Source organism: Calypte anna, chromosome 9, assembly GCF_003957555.1.
Source record: "Calypte anna isolate BGI_N300 chromosome 9, bCalAnn1_v1.p, whole genome shotgun sequence".
Taxonomy (NCBI): domain Eukaryota; kingdom Metazoa; phylum Chordata; class Aves; order Apodiformes; family Trochilidae; genus Calypte; species Calypte anna.
In genome coordinates, this window is record NC_044255.1 from 10,776,143 (window position 1) to 10,792,900 (window position 16,758).

The 16,758-nt window shown below is 34.7% G+C and overlaps 1 protein-coding gene across 2 annotated transcripts in view; it reads right to left on the reverse strand.

The window, feature by feature from the left end:
• The window catches only part of ATR (ATR serine/threonine kinase), a 38,164-nt gene that overhangs the window by 14,342 nt on the left and 7,064 nt on the right, over positions 1–16,758 (reverse strand). For both annotated transcript variants that reach the window (XM_030456024.1, XM_030456025.1), the window contains exons 10-30: positions 15,997–16,256; positions 15,416–15,606; positions 15,206–15,306; positions 14,742–14,913; positions 13,917–14,084; positions 12,985–13,179; positions 12,457–12,642; positions 11,927–12,019; positions 11,031–11,161; positions 10,698–10,841; positions 9,447–9,540; positions 8,594–8,719; positions 6,945–7,151; positions 6,611–6,724; positions 5,746–5,861; positions 4,722–4,842; positions 3,723–3,860; positions 2,457–2,664; positions 1,685–1,863; positions 641–805; positions 109–200 (exon numbers count right to left, since the gene is read on the reverse strand). In XM_030456024.1, coding sequence (XP_030311884.1) covers positions 109–200; positions 641–805; positions 1,685–1,863; positions 2,457–2,664; positions 3,723–3,860; positions 4,722–4,842; positions 5,746–5,861; positions 6,611–6,724; positions 6,945–7,151; positions 8,594–8,719; positions 9,447–9,540; positions 10,698–10,841; positions 11,031–11,161; positions 11,927–12,019; positions 12,457–12,642; positions 12,985–13,179; positions 13,917–14,084; positions 14,742–14,913; positions 15,206–15,306; positions 15,416–15,606; positions 15,997–16,256 — 3,201 coding nt within the window. The remainder of the gene's footprint in view (positions 1–108; positions 201–640; positions 806–1,684; positions 1,864–2,456; positions 2,665–3,722; positions 3,861–4,721; positions 4,843–5,745; positions 5,862–6,610; positions 6,725–6,944; positions 7,152–8,593; positions 8,720–9,446; positions 9,541–10,697; positions 10,842–11,030; positions 11,162–11,926; positions 12,020–12,456; positions 12,643–12,984; positions 13,180–13,916; positions 14,085–14,741; positions 14,914–15,205; positions 15,307–15,415; positions 15,607–15,996; positions 16,257–16,758) is intronic.

A 16,758-nucleotide genomic window follows, 5' to 3' on the forward strand; every position in this document is an offset into this window, starting at 1 on the left:
GCTTTAAGTCTCAAATGCTTGGCAATGTACAAAAATGGTCAGAGACACAGGTGTAACACAAGAGCTTCGTATTACTCAAATGAATATTATATTTGAGGCTTACAGTACCTGTTTGCTAGCACGCCGTTGACTTGAGTAATGACAGTAGATAACTGACCAAGGCCTAACATGGACTTCACTACACCATGATAATGAATAATCTAGAAATAGAGAGTGAAATAAACCAACCATGTAACTTCAAATTAAAAAAAAAAAGACATCAATCATCAATGAAAATTGATTTAAAGAAATAATCAACAGGAAGAAAAATGTGACAAGACACGAATAAACCCCTCTTTCCAAAGATGTTTTCCTACTCTGGAAATTGGTAACCTCTTCTAACAAAAACCTGGGCATAGGCATCCAACTATTAACCCATGCCTGCAAATTAAAGTATAAACCCAGTGAGAAATTTGTTTCAGTTCATAAGACACTTCTAATAGCAATAATTATTAAGCAACTGCCACAAAAAATTCTATGTTACCACTTAAACATTCTGAAGACGTATTTTTGGCTTAGCCTCAGTTTAGTCATGAAGACTAAAAATACTCAGTATACATAGTTCAAAAAAATAAATAGGAAGAGTTTGTCTTGTATTTACCTGATCAGGTTCCAGTTGGATAGCTCTATCATAACAGGCTGTTGCATCTCTTAACAAACCAATACTTTCATGTTCAAGGATTTGTTCTTTGAGAGATGGTTCTGCTTTCCGAATTGCACTCACCCCAGCTACTCCATCTGGCTCATGCATCGCAGCATACAATTTCTTTATTCAAACAGGATTGGAAATGGACATTAAAAACAACTTAAAACAACAACAAATTTTATATCTAATATGTCCATACTCACACATCTTCTTGAAAACGGAATACAAACTAGTCTGTACAACTGCCTGACATTAAGCTTTCATGGAAAATTTCAGTTTCTCTGGGATACTTAGTAAGTTCAGCCCTACTTTTGCTTAGCATACTGTAGTACTCCAGATCTCCTAACGTAGAAAGACTATGAAAAAACAACACAAAACCTGCAATAATCTATAAAGGAAAAATATCCTATTATTGCAAGATGAAGTTGTACAATACAAAGCCGTGAATTACTTAAGGTAGAAAAGGAACATACTAAGTTTGTCAAAATCTAAATATTACTGAGGAATATAAACCATAGGAAACCACAAACAGACTGTCCCATGGTTTGAAATATTTCCTGAAAAGAATTCAAATAATTTTCAGTATCCTTAGCTCTAGCTCTAGTTTAGAATAAGCCACTTAGCTTGCCTACAAATTTGTTTTTTTTTGTTGTTGCTGGCATTGTACTTGGCTATGTTTTTTCTTACCAAAAGGAACAGAGTTAACTAAAGGCAATAAATATTACACTTTCAACAAAACCACATCTAACTGTTTTCAAGATTTTACTTTTCTTATACACTAGAAAGCTACTCCTCCCTTTTCATATCGGAAGCATGCTAAGCAAGGAGAAGCACTAAAAATTGAAGAAAAGCAATTGACTACACACTGAAATCCAACAGCAAGAGCCTGTCTACACCTTTTCTCCTCCCCATCTCAAAGAATTTGACGAAGCTTGATTCATCTATATCTATGTTTCTTTTAAAATAAAACAAGCAAAAAACAAAAAAGAATTTCAGAACCTGAAGAAATCCGAGGTGCTCCTGGATGTTTTGCTTCTTCTCTGTGATGAATGACTCAAAGTGCATCACAGCCCTTGTGTAAGCTTTAGAGCGGAAGGAAGCCACAGCCAGTGTATCCTGAGGTATGAGGTCTAGGAAACATGTCACGTTCTGGTATTCTCCACAGTCCTCACTTGATGCTATAGAAAAAACAAACAACCAAACAAAAGTGTCCATCAGAGGTTTCATTTACCTTATGCATCAAAATTTAGTTAATTAATTTCAAAATTTAGTGAGATAATCTGATTAAGAACACATTTTTCTCTTCTGACAACAATTTATTTAAAACAATCCTAATGAATTTCCTACATCTTACAGATTTATGTTAGACGGAACTTTTAGAAAACTATTAAGATGTTAATAATACATTTTAAAAATTTGAATCTGTATTAGGCATTAAAAAAGTGGATATAAGGTGGGAAGGGGTGGAAATCACAGTATGATAGAATTCATACAATATGACAGCAAAAAAATAAATCAGACTAAACACACTGAATTCTGAAATGGTCATAATGCAAAGCAGCCAATTTAAATACTTATTTGAAGAATGTATTCTATGATTCTGAAGTGTTTGAGGACAGGATGGGCAGGACATTGTGCAATCAGGTCTGGTGGGAGGTGTCCCTGGCCATCCAGGGGGTTTGGAACTACATGATCTTTAAGGACCCTTGCAATCCAAACCACTCTATGATCCTATGTAAATGCCACTTGAAATAAAATTAACATCACTCACTTTTTAGATCACCTCTATCTTTGCTAGATTTGCTAGTATTTTTCTCAGCAATAAGCATTTGAAACTTATGTCTAGCCCACTGAGTTAGATGATCAAGCATGGAGAACACCGTTTGTGTGCTCAGCTGACTTAGATCAGATGCACTGTCTTCAAGTCTTCTAGTAGACTGGTCATCATGTTTGAGAACAGCCATAATCTCTGCATAAACCTACACAAAAATTAATACAGTTAAAGAAAGAAAGGCCATACAGGCACAAAACCAGTAGGAAACAGCAATGAACATAGAAATCCAAGTAAAATACTAGATATTTTAATTGGGAATTTTAATAGCTTTGGGTTTACCTGCAAGCTCTGTTTGTCCCATAATCTCAAGTGGAAGAGATGGCAAATCTAGCAGTTGTTGCCAGGAGATTCCAAACAGGGAGAAAAGCCTTTGAAAAGTAAACCCTTGTGTATTCAGAATACCTCCCACAATTACCAAAACTTTCGTTTTCTGGACACAATGAATGCTACTGCACTTCTGCTCCAAATACAATACTTCAGGGTTTGATAAGAGGTTATCTAGATAACAGATGCACTTTTTGCTTATAGTTAAATACCATGTTCAAAGACCTGCTTCCTGTTTGTTTTAGTCAACAGATTTTAAGTTAACATACATAACAGATGCTTATTGACCGTATAGTTGATCACACAAGAAAAATAACCACACACCAGTGCACAGCCTTGATGTTTAAACATAGATATCTTAGCTGGGGATTTGAAAATAATAGAATGTAAGTCACATTTTTTCAGTCTCCTCCATTTCTGCTAAAGGAAAATGAAAGAAAGCAGATTGAATTATTCTTTTCTCTCCTATCCCCATTTTGATACAAGACATCTATGAATCCTTCCCTGGCAGCTAAACAATATTTTGAGTTAAATTCCAAGTGTATGAAAAGGTCTTAAGTCTTGGAACTATACAAGTTTAATTGTTTGTGCTGCACTCTCTTCCTCTTTCTACCACTCCAGTTCTTGATGCTACTGCAGTCATAATCAACTCCACCATCTCTCATCCTAGGCCCTACTGAAGAAATAGGTGAAAAGCAGTTCAACACGATTTTGTTTAAGTATATTCAAAATCCCTTCAGAAAATACATTATTAATACAGGAAAAGGAGATTAACGCCTAAACAATTTATTCATGTATATTTACAGTAATTCTGCAGCTCTTAGGTAGAACAGCTTCTGAACATTCCTGTGAAGAATACTATTTTGTTACATAGCTCACCTCTTGTTGATCCTCTTGACTGCATCCTAACAAAACATACACAAGGATGTGTGGAAGCAGATAAATTGTAACTTTATAGTCGTTCTTCATCATAATACTGCAGCAATCGAAAACCTTTCTGGCAAGATCATGTCGCACCTACAGAAAAATATCATTTCCAGGAAAAGTGTGGTTACTAAAGAGCAAATATCTGAACAGTTTTCTTTTTGTTGATAAATGAGATTGATGGAATTGAATTTAAGATACTTGTCTCCTACAGAAAATTCAGACTCAAACCTGAAACTGCAATACCACATAGCACAAAAAGACAGGCAAACATGGCTTATATCTTCCAATTTTCCATGTTTTCTACACCACTGTGAACTTGCACTAGCCACACACAAAAAAAAAAAAAAAAAAAAAAAAAGAAAAAGCTTAAGGTCAAGAGTCTACTACAGCCCTTAAAAAGCCTGCAAATGTAGGAAATTATGACGATATTAAATTCTTCTCTGTCTGAAATGGAAAGAGGAAAGTGTAGCTACTGAGCTATTATGACTAAATTCTCTTTTTAGAATGGTTGATTTAGGAGTGAAATTTTCCATGGATCACTTCTATGTTGGAAAGGGGAAAAGAAACAAAGAAAGGGGGCTGTGGAACTATGAAAAAATTTAAAAAAAATTTTTCAGAAACCGAGAAAGTAAATTTGAGGTTTTCCAGAAGTATTTAGGATACTTTTTAGAAACATCTGTCATTGCCGTCACCTATATAAGCATCTTTGGACAAGGGCTGGACTTCTGCATTTGACATTACCTTAGAAGTCCAACCAAGAAGCAACACTGCTGGGGAAGGGAAGGTGTGTGCTTACCTTGATGATACCAAAAGAGTCTTTAGGTATGTGCTTTAACAGGGCTATAACTGAACAGGCATATTCCCTCATCCATCCCTGACTTTCAGAAACTGAACATGGTTCAAGAACTATGTTGTAAAAAATCAACACGGAGAGCAGATTTAATCTCTTACCTTTGTTATAAGATAGCCTGCCCAAGTTGCTGACCATTCTGCAAAATTATAACCCAATTTGCTTAAGTAAATTGGTTTCTTCATCTTAGACCAATTTACAGCCTTTTGGTAACTCTTGTACCTGCAATTTTGAAAAACCCATTTAGTAAAACTAACTTTTAAAAATTAAATATAAAAGTTGGCACACTGCTAATTATTAAGTTCTCTAGCTGAAATAATATATTACTAATTTAAAAAAAAATTAAGAAAACACTTTCAATAGTCTAAATCTTTTATGCTAGAGCTTCTTAGAATAAAACATGAAAAAATAACAACACAACCTAACGTGTTACCAGAATTGTAGGTGTACCCGAAAACACTGTGCAAACCAAACTTAAGAACTGCAGTTTGATAAATATTTGAGTACTATGTTTTTGACAGGAAAAACACAGAAAATACATGAAAGACAAAAAAAGTCAAAAAAGTTTGTATTCTAAAAAGGTAAAACATAACACAGATAAGCATGACTGTCTTCATGAGGAAATACAAAGGAAACACAAAGGAGACATTGTTAACTATTTCAAATTAAGGTGCATAAGTAATTTGATGTTTTCTTCAATTATTTTTATCATTAATTCAACAACACAAAAAGCCAAAGTAAAACCTAGTGAGCTCATCCTATTTGTACAACAGGTAGCAGTAAAGGGCTATTTTAATGCATCTGAGTACAAATTAAAATCTGAGTGAGAATTTGTACACAAGAAAGAAAATGGAAACAAAAGCTTTGAAACATCTCATCAGCAAAGCACTAGGGACAAAGAGGCAAATCTGAGCAAAATATGAGCTCTGAATTTTGCTCATTTGATTTATAATTTTTTTCAAGGAAGTGAGCTTTACATAAAAAGACCTTATTTTAATTTTGTATTACACATAACACTCTTCACAGAACAGCAGCAATCACAAAACCAAACGAAGTTATTGCTAGTCTAAGTAAAAAATGTTTTTAAAGTTATTAAAAAAATCAATTTCTTAAGTTGTCACATACCTGGTTTTCAAATGAGGTTCCAGTATCTCTTGCACGTGCTCAGGAAACCTCCTCCAAAGCCTGGACCCTGGGCAGTCAGTGTTAGTCTCTCTACAGTCATAGATGGACAATAACTCCTGAAAGGCATGGTTTACATGACCAAGTTAGCATGGAAAACTTGGAGGGAGCAGCCTTCTATGTCTACATAGAAGTAATGAGATTTAAGTTACAGAATGCTTAATTCAGAAATCATAAATCCGAAACTTTTGCCCAACAGAGTTCATCACCTATGACTAGGCAATGCTGATTGCAACTAATGATTCCTCAGATTCACTAGTTGGGTTTAATATCTTTTCAGAAAGATATTAAACAACAGCAAAAGACAAACACAAAACAAAACAAAAAATCACTGACCACCAAATCAGCTTGGAATTGGCAAACCAGAACAAAAGACAAAAGTTTGAAAGCAAGGGTAGGCTGCCTTTCAGTTGCTTCTCATAAGTGTAAGCAGAAACACTCTTAGGAATACTTACTGCTTTTCATTTCTGCCCATGGAACCCACACCATTTCTAAGTCAGTCTCAAGATTACTCCTTGAATTGCTGTGTATGGACTGTCACATCTGAAACATCAGATCTTCTAAAATACTGTAACTCAATATTGTGCCTTTGATCTGATGACTCCTCAGAACAATAAACGAGTAGTGAGGAGTTTAAAAAGAAAAAATCATTACCCTGATCAATTTTTTATCTTTTAGTTTAAAGCTGTATAGGATAAAGTTTCAGATACTTCAGCATGTAGTTTAAAATGCACATTTATACTGCATAAATTCAGTGCAACAGGAAATAATTTGTGATGAAAAAATATATTATAAACACCTATCTTACCTGAATTGCATATGCTGCAGAATCCTGAGCACGAACATTATCAGCATAAGCAAGAAATGCTCTGGTGAGTTCCATTAATAATCCATAAGCAAAATTTGGATCCTCCACACCAGCCTTAATCACAAACAGAACATTAGTTTTGTTACACTAAGTATATTGAGCAGTAGCTGTATCTGTAAGCTCAAAATAATCACTTTGCAGCTTGACTCTAAACATTTTAGATGAGAAAGCAAGTACAGATTTTCAAAGGGTCTTAAGATGAGAGATTCCCTACTCCCAAGTACTTTAGAAAAACCCTTAAAGCTAAACAAAACACCAAAGCAGCACTTATTACCACAAATGTAAAATGCTTTCCTTGAGTTTCACTTGTTGAAAAATCAAGCCTGCCAGGATCTATGGCTCCCAGTTCACCTAAACATTCTCCACAAAGTAGCCGGGCTTGAGAATTCACATCCTGGCAGCCAATTAGAAGCACAGTTACCAGCTGGGAGATGACTGGCTCCACAGTTTCACTGTCTGTTACATACTTTATCAGTTTTTCCTAGGAAGTTGAAAAACAAAGATAAGTTATCCCACAACTATGTAAATAATCTCCATCTGTAACTCACTTACTTCTTATGTCATTTATCCCTGACTTTAGGTTAATGATTCAAATACTGTAATTTTCTAACTACAGCCATTGCCCTACATTGCTTGCTACCCTAGAAATGGTTGAACAAATTAGTAAGAATGAGAGATTTGGGACTTAAGTAATACTGCTGGCATGGCCACTTCTGTATTTCAGTATCATACTTCTCCATTGACTTCACTTTCTTTCCGTGTCTTAGCAAGAACCTCCTTTCTTTTCTACATTATCTTTTTCACCTGTTTCCTGTTCTTCATTTGTTCTGATACTTCTCAATTTCTTTCATGTACCTGTTGTCATACCTTCTGTTTTCTCCAACATTTGTATCATTATTTCCCATGGGTTGACCACTTCATCACTCTCAATCCTACAAAGCTCAGGGTTTCAAGTCCTTAATCCACAACTTTTATTAGATATCTTTTCTTTTTCATTTTCTCCCAGCTTTCATATCCCAGTTCTACATTTAGTCCCAATACAGAAAACCACTTCTTTTAATAGCATGAAGATGTTTCCCATTGTTACAGTTAATGAAATCTGAAACCACTACCAACAAAACAAATAGCTATATAAGCTGAGGAACTAAGTTTGATTTGCCCCAGTCTTTTTGCTAGATTTTTAACTAAGCAAGACTTGCCAAGATTAGGTGAATTGAGCTGCAAGAACTACAGATTGGCCAGGAATATACACAATGACTGTTCATTTAGTAAGAAATTTTATTTAATTTCTGACTGGAGAGTGCCCCAACAATATTACAGCTATTAGGGAAGCAGATATTTTAATTTTTTTTTTAATAGATGACACACATGCCCCTGGGCTAGTAACCACAGATTTGTAAAGCAGTGTCTTCAACTTGTACATAGCTATAAAATTTATTTGAATATGATCAATGGATTCAAATTTTTGAGGGCAGAAGGCAAAGAAAGACAAGAAAAAATATATCAAAGGTTTGAGGTAGTCACACATATCTTAATTGTTTCAGATAATACATTACCACAAAAAAAACCTCATTGACTTTAACATATTAGTCTCCTAATGCCATACACATTCTCAGGGAGAACAAGCCCACATGCAACAGATTTGCTGAAATGGACTTCTTGGATACACCTTTCTTCAGAGTTGAAAAAAGGTAAGAAATATGCCACTATCCTTGCTCAATGAGCATCACACAGATTTGGAGGATTGGGAAGTCAACTTATGAGGAGAGATGATGAAAAAGAATCTCTTCCTTCTCCCCATTATATTAAGAAACAGCTAGCAATAAGTTGAGGAGAGTAACACAATTCATGCAAACATTCAGCAAAGGATTCCATTATTGGAACATATTAATTTTTAATTCTACTAAAAGAGTTTTTCTATACCTGATTTCTGTATAATGTTTCTTTCAGGCTGGTAAGTGCATGAATACGAACATCCACATTCTCATGCTGAATAGCTCTCATAGACAGCTGCAGAGTTGTCTGCAAGTCAGTGCTTTTCGAGGATTCCTGAACAGGACATGATGCAAGCAGTTCAAGTTAATATAATAGGAACATGGGTAAGGAGCATCTGAAAGAACAAGAAACTTCCTTTCTGCCTACATATCAACATACACTGTCTTCCCAACTATTTTTAAAAATACTTCCTCAGAAAGGTATTATACATACACTTTTCTTCAAATGTACTTTTGTGTAAATAAAAATTATTAAATTGGAAGAAAACGCTTTCCTTTGAGCACTTGATTATCAATAATCAAATTACTTTTTACTTTCTTCTTCACTTTACTCCCATTAAATAATTGCTACTTCCCATCTATTACCTAACCATCCTGAGGGCAAAGAAAAGAAATGTTTGATAGAGTATTACCAAAAATAGACAAACTTGCTTAGTTTTAAAGAGAAAGTAAAAGTGAGGTCAAACTACAAGTACCTTCTTTTGTAACACATTCACTGCTATAGCTAATACTGCTCACTTTTAATATCATCTCTTTAGTCCCACAAAGATGAAAAGTCAGTGTAGAGCAGATGCTACAGAAATAAGCATGTTAAATGTGACCATATTTCACTCCTAAAGAAAAATCAAAATCTGCTTCAAAGTATTCCCACAAAACTCAAATTTTACTTTCTTGTGGTAGATAAGTACTGTTTCCACTTAACAATAAACTACCTGTTTTCTTCACATCATGAATCCATTTGATGCATTAAAAAATAAACAAACAAATAAAAGGAGATGTACCTTTCTGTATTCCTGAAGGACAACCTGAATTTCTTTTAGTTCTGGAAGGTCTGGTAGAAAATATATTTCATGTAAAAAGTCTCGTACTGCATCCCTAATAGTTAAAAAAAATAAATTGTAAAGAACATAGCAAACATTAGCTGGATCTGAAAAAAACTTAGAAGTCCATCAAAAGAAAGCCATAAAATGTAATAACTAAAAGATCAAAGACTTGAAAAGCAGAAAAAAGTTAATTCCATTACAATTTACTTCTCTTGTAACTCAGCTAAGCCACAGGTGTTTTTTCCTCTATATTTGAAATTACTTCTTTTTTTGTAGACAGTTCTTCCCAAAGTTGCCATTTGTCTGTACCAGGATTGGCTCTCCTTATTTTGGACACTGGCCAGAGGGTGAGAACAATCCCCTTTGACATTAATCCAGCTCCAGTTTTTTCTCATAAGAAAACACACAATCAAAAGAATAATCTTGAGTCCTAACACAGTGGAATCTTTCAATTCTGCTACTATGGGCTTCTACAAGAGCTTTATTATTCCTACTACCACCTCTTATTATGAATTCTCTTGGTATGATACAATGCAAGAAAAATGAAGTATAAAGTATCACCAGTGCTATAAAAAAGAAAACAAAACCATAATTTAAAGCTACAAACAGTAAGATGCAAAAGAATTAAGACATAACATTGTCTTTGAAAAGGTTAAGTCATGCAAATTCAAGTCCTGTATATAACTTTGATTTCATTTTCAGTTGGTGCGCCCATTTGTGAAGATGTACGAAATCATACTCAACATTAAGTTGTGTGCACTTTATAATTGTAACTCTACTTATTGAAAGAAACAAATAAAGAAGTCATTTCCTCCCTATTCCAAACTCTGTACAACTTCTCTCTAGTTTAGAACTTAATTTTTGCAATCATTATCACTCTGTTTGTCTGTCCTATAGAGGGATGTCATTTGCTGTACCAGCAGAAAAACTGTGGACACAAAGCCTGGCAAAGCAAATGCCCAAATGGGCTGTAACTTGGCCAAAGCATTATGTAGGACAACATAAAAACATCTTTTCAGATGAGGCAATCACATGGTAAATTAAAAAAATCTTACTGCAGTTTAAAGAAGTGGCAATTTTACAGAACAATATACTATTTTGCAGAAAACCAAGTTGCCTCATCTCAATGCTGGACAACTTTAATTTACAGTTATCCCCATTTGTATTACAGGATTGAATCCAAATAACTCGAAATATTTTTTACAGTACCTGTTCTCAACTATGAGAAAGTAAAATACTGCTGTAGTTTCCTTTGGCTGGATATGTATAAGGGGCAATAATGCTACTATCACATGACTAAGCAAGGAGCCAAGATACGAATGGTCCAGACTTCGAACAAAACAATCCCAGGCTCTAAATAACAGAAAACAAAACAACACTTATCAATGATTCTTTGCATGAAGACATTTTAAATGAGTCATAGAGGCATTTTCAGTTATTTCAGTTCTGTAGTTTAGAATTGTTGTCTAGATGAAAACAAAACAGTGCATTCAAGGACAGGAATGGCAGCTATGTTACTGTCTGGGCATACTGTCAGTTCACCTGCAACACAGTTCTGGGAAGTCATCCTTGTATCGTAGAGCTGTTCTCAGTGTAGTCATCATCTTCACTCTTACTGAACTGATGTGTTTGGGACCCATAAGCTTCATTAAAGACATAAGACTGTTCAAAGCCTAAACACAGAGAAAAGTAATTTTAGTGTTTTAGTCAGTAAAACATATACAAGCCATATTTTTTAATGAAACCATGTTATCCTGGCTTAAGAAAGCATACCCTACAAGACATGAAATTCAGTTTGATGTTTCAATACATAATTAAAGGGCATCTGTAATGAGAGGATTTTAACAGAAGTCCTTAATTAGGCTGTTGACACATTGATGAGGGAAGAACTGTGAACAACAAAGGAGTTCATGGTCTCAGAAATCTGTTAGAACACAATTAACCATATATCCTAAGTTTTAAAGCTGAAAAGGGCAAGTTTTAAAAATATAGAGAAAACAAAGAGACTGGCCTTAAAAAAACCAAACAAACCACAGCAAAATACTAGCAACAGAACTGACATATAAGTTCTGGCATAAGCAATCAATAAGCTGCAGGGAACAGGTAATAGTTCAGTTGTCAATGGGACTGACAAAAGACGAGAAATAATGAGATGCAGAAAAAACAGTAGACACTTCAGTCACGGTAACACTGTACCAAACAAAGCAGTAGAAATATCCAGCATCAGTATCTCAGGAAGAAACTTGAGCTTAAGGAAAACAGAAACACAGCAAGAACAAAAAATAGAAAAAAAAAGATAGAAACAATAGGTGCATTAGATGAAGTGCTATACAAATGTTAGTATATTTAGACCTCACTGATAGTTGCACAGCCTCATAAATAAGTCTAAGCCCTAGCTTATCTTTGTTTTAATAATACACAAATTTAAGTTTACGCACCATTTTTTTATCCTCAATGCCAACACTGGAACTCAGTAATTGCATGTTAAAAAAAGCCAAGATACCAAGCAATTTAGGTTGCAGATAATCAGCCTGTTGAGAAGTAAAGAAAAAAAGAAAAAGCAAAAACCAAATAATCTTACTATTAACACATTCTTAGAGGTAGGAAATCAATAATCAAGTATGACACAAATTCCTGACACAAATGAGACAAAACCCAAATACATACACTGCTCCTTAAGAATACCGGCGTTAATGAAAGGCACCATGATGAGCCTGTAGGATTTTCTGTTTTGGTAGGATCTGGGGGTCTGTGTGCAAAGGGATTTGTTTGTGGCTTTTTTATTTTTTTAATGCATACTTGGTATATATTTCCCTATTGCAGGAACACGTAATATGAACTGCTGGCCCTTCCTCTGCATTTGGCCTCAAATAAGTGATGCTTGGAGAACATTAAATCATCTTCACTCTCAGAATGGAGAAAAAAAGTTCTTGAACCAAAGTGAATGGGACTATTTTCACATGCTTACCATTTGTTCAGGTGATGTTATTTCTCTTGGTCCCTGATAGGGATCATCATGAGATGCAAATGAAGCCAATATTGACAAGCCATTGAACACTTGTTGATAATGTTCTCCAATACGCAGCAGTAACTCATTATGCAGTCCCTGGTAGTCCTGTCTCAGCAAGCTTCCTAGTTCTATCTCAGTCTCATTCTGCAATCAAATAGCAAACAGAAACCAAGTCTTCATTTCATCATAATGAAACTAGCACACTGAGAGATAGGAGGCATTGGACTATGGTTGACTTACCATAGAAATAAAAGAAAAAGCTTTCAATCTGCTCAGTGTGAGATAAACCAAGTTTTTAAGTTCATAAAATATCTTCTAGTAGTTCCTCAGAGACAATGAGACAGATTATAAAGAACAACAAAAAACTCCTGCAAATACGAATTTCCCACTTTGCTTTGCAAGAGCTTAACTTAAATGTAGCATAAAGCTCACTGTTGATCAACTGTTTCTTAAGCTGCATGTATAATAGAGGAAACGCCAGTTTACCTTGAGGTAATGAAGCGCTCGCTCAAGCTCATCCTTGGAGCAGGAACAGACCAAATGTGAAAAGATATATTTGAAGTTATTGATCAAAATTTCTCTTCGGTTTACATTCAACTGTTTTGCTATGGTTCGAATAAGAGCAGAGGCTGCAGGACTAGCCTTGGCTGCAAGATCAGGAAGCAAAACTTGTAGGGTCCGCTGGTAAATGAAGAACAAAAAGAAAAAAATAAAACCCCTCCAAAACCCTAGGGTTTTACATTAATTTTATTTGCTTTCATTCCATTTGTGTCAGTAAAACAGACATCTCTGGTTATACATGCAACCAAAGGTATGAATAAAGAAGAAATGTAGTGAGATGAAAATACCTAGTAAAAATACAGATTAAAAAAAAAAAAGATAACAAAAATCCCAACACATTCACACACAATATCACCCCCCCATCTACCAGTCAAACAGAATGCTGCCTACTTGATAGTTGTCCATTTCCCATTTTCCAACATTTAAACTATGAGTACAAAGCTACTTATCCTTCAAGTAACATAGATACTGAAGCAGATGAAAAAATAGACCTAACTGCAGCACAATACAGTAACTTACATAATTTCAAACAAGAAGGCAGACATCAGCAATAAGCATGTATTACAAAGAATCCCTTCAAGGACACTAATCCATTAATGTAGGTATACTCAGTAAGTACTTTAGATTTTAGTTCATCATCTCTCATACTTGAACTAGCACTGCAAGTATCCCTATAACTCCTTGATAGAACTGCTCCTCTGTCATTGAGCTCCCAGTGGCAGCAATCCCAAAGCATTCTATACTATAACAAAAGCAACTAGAGAAAATATCACAGAAAAAATTGTAGACTAAAATAGAAACTCACAAGCTTATGCACACACACAAAAAACAAAAATAACAAGGACAGACTCACTTACTGAGAGAAAGCGATTTAGATCTGGAAAATCAAATACATTGGCAATCTCATGTAACATGTCCAGAGCCATTTCTCTCTGGTGAGCAGCTGTTTGTTTCTGTAGCTCATTACCCTGGCAAGAAGCATTCAGTACTGCCATCTGGCTTGAGTGGAGGGACTCCACCAGAAACTAAACATGAAGAAATATATATATTCAGTGTTATTCTTGCCTTTTTCACTTCCTAAAAATAAACACAGGAGTTTCACTCTTTCTATTCACTTGTTTATCTTTCTCCTTTATTGCACATGGGTCTACGATTATTACTTTTTGATAGAACAGGATTATCACCCATTTAATAATTGCATTTAATTTTGCAACCTTGGATTCAGACATTGCATTCTTTAAAAATACTCAACATTATGGAAGCCTGCTTTTAGTAATTTTCTTTTGAACAAAACTTCTATTTCTACATAACGGGTAAACAAAAGAAAAAATAATTGATGTCAGTATTATGTCTGTAAAACATTGACTTCAGTTTCAAATTATAGCCTCTTCTGGTAATGGTACTACATGATGCCATAAACTATGTAATTCCTCTAATTTCATAATGACAGCAATTAGGGACTGAAAAAATAGAAGTAATACTGGTGGGGGGAGAAGATCATGACAAAGCAAAAGTTTTCTCATTCCTTCTTGATTGTTTATGGGCTTTTATTTTTTCAGTTTTCAAATCATCTCTTTCTTGTCCTATGAGATTTCACTCTGTAAAATAGTCTAAGATTTTCAACATACACAAGAAGAATCTAAACACATGCCTTTTTGCACAAACAACTTTTTTCTTTTTACCTGACAGATAGGCTTCTTGTACTGACTGAAAAAAGCTTGCAGTTTTATGGACCTCACTGCTGCCAAAGATCGAATTTCTGTGTAGGCTGCTCCAGCCACAGAAGCTGACTTGGACAACAAACAGTGCAACAAATGCAAGAGGGCAAATGGTACCAAATCTCCTTTTGATGCCCTTAGGAAAAAAAAAAATCACTGTATTAATAGTATTACTTCAGAATATACAATTACCATAATGGAAAATTACTCATCATTGTGTTTGCATAGCTTATCTGTACTTCCTGTGATGGGGGCAGAAGAAAACTGGGAAAACTTCCACATGAATCAACAGCTCAGTACAGCTGCAAAGGACTCTGGGCAAAGGCTGACTTTGCAATAAGTAATTTCATCTTACATTTATATCTGAATAAGAATTTTTATCACAAACTGACATTAATTTGCAATTTTCAGGATCCTCTAAAAAATACCTTCCAATATCGCCTGTTGTGAGAATCAAGGTATCTTTAAGTTCATTATTTCTTGACATTTTGGCATTTGTATAGGCTTCTTTCATTCTTGAAACAAAGAGCTGGGACACCCAAAAAACAAACAAAAAAATAATTTAAAGAGTATTTGACATTAGGGAAAGGAAAACCATATTAACTTACAAAAAACAGTCAAAATAAATACAAATTCACCTCTTTTATGAATCCTTCTTCAGAGTCTAAGGATTCTAGTATGCTTTTTATGCAGTCACTGAAAGCCACTCTTACATCTTTATCTGGATCTTCCATTAGATTTAATAAAGACCCAACAAGAATCTTCACATTGGACTCATCAGTGTTGAAATCCAGATGCTGGCAAAGGTGAGGTATATTTTCTATAAATGCTGGGTTGAAGGGGGAAAGGAAAATATTTTTTCAGTGCTTTTAAAAAAATCTACTTAAATAGACAAAAGAGTGATGCAAGTAAGCCATAAAGCACATTTTTTTTCTCAAAAGTTTTAATACTGTCAATCCATAAAAGCCATTTATAATTCAGATTTTATCAAGTACTGCATATCTAGATATAGCCATAGACCAAAATTTAGCCAAGGTAGTTTAAAAAAAGAGTATCAACTTTGACATCAAATATCAGCAGTGACTTTGCCTGGCATACCACATTTAAAGCTCCATTATAGCTACTAAAAAAAAGCAATCTAAAAATAAAGGAATGGAGAAAGGTATAGAAGTAGTGACTTAGTATTTCTTACTGAAGTGCAAATTGTAATGTCACATACCTAGCTTTACTGAACTGGATACTTTGTTCTCAAGGAGAGTAAGAAATGGCTTGAAAAGACAGGCTTGCACAGAAGAATTTTTTTCATGAGCAGAGGTCACAGTAAGGCTGCTACATAAAATATCACAAGTAACGTGCTTAATAGCAGAGTCTGCTAAGGAAGGTCGTACACTGAATGGACCAGACAGACAGCAAGATAACTTCCCAACTATAGCAGCACAAGCCTCTTTGACTTGCTCAGATTCATCTTTGATTTGATTTCTGAAATGAAAGCAAAAATTAAAACATTTTAATAGATCACTTACCAATAAATTTCTATTTTTACATTGTCTGAATTATCAAACTATAATGAAAATACTATTATGAAATTTATGGACCTGTCTCACTAAATTATCATTTTACTTTTCAAGTTATTCTCAAGGTCTATTAGATGTTTCAGGTAGCACTGGGCAAGGTAAGTCTGGTTACAAAGAAACTGAAGATCAGACACAATAGGCCAGAAGACAGAAAGACTTGTGTACAAAAGGCAGAGAAATGAGAAAGGTTTTAAGAGACACATGGACAAACATAATTTATATTTAACTGACAAAGCTATGTCCTTTTCCTTCCTTAAATTAATTAGAAATGGTGCCTTCAACTACTTGAACTAACTTGTGTACTGATACGGTAAGGGAATGCTACTCTATCATACAGACATAATCCCTTGCACCTATTTGCTTCATATCCCAAGACTTCCAAAACAGAGATCTAGTAAATTCTGGAT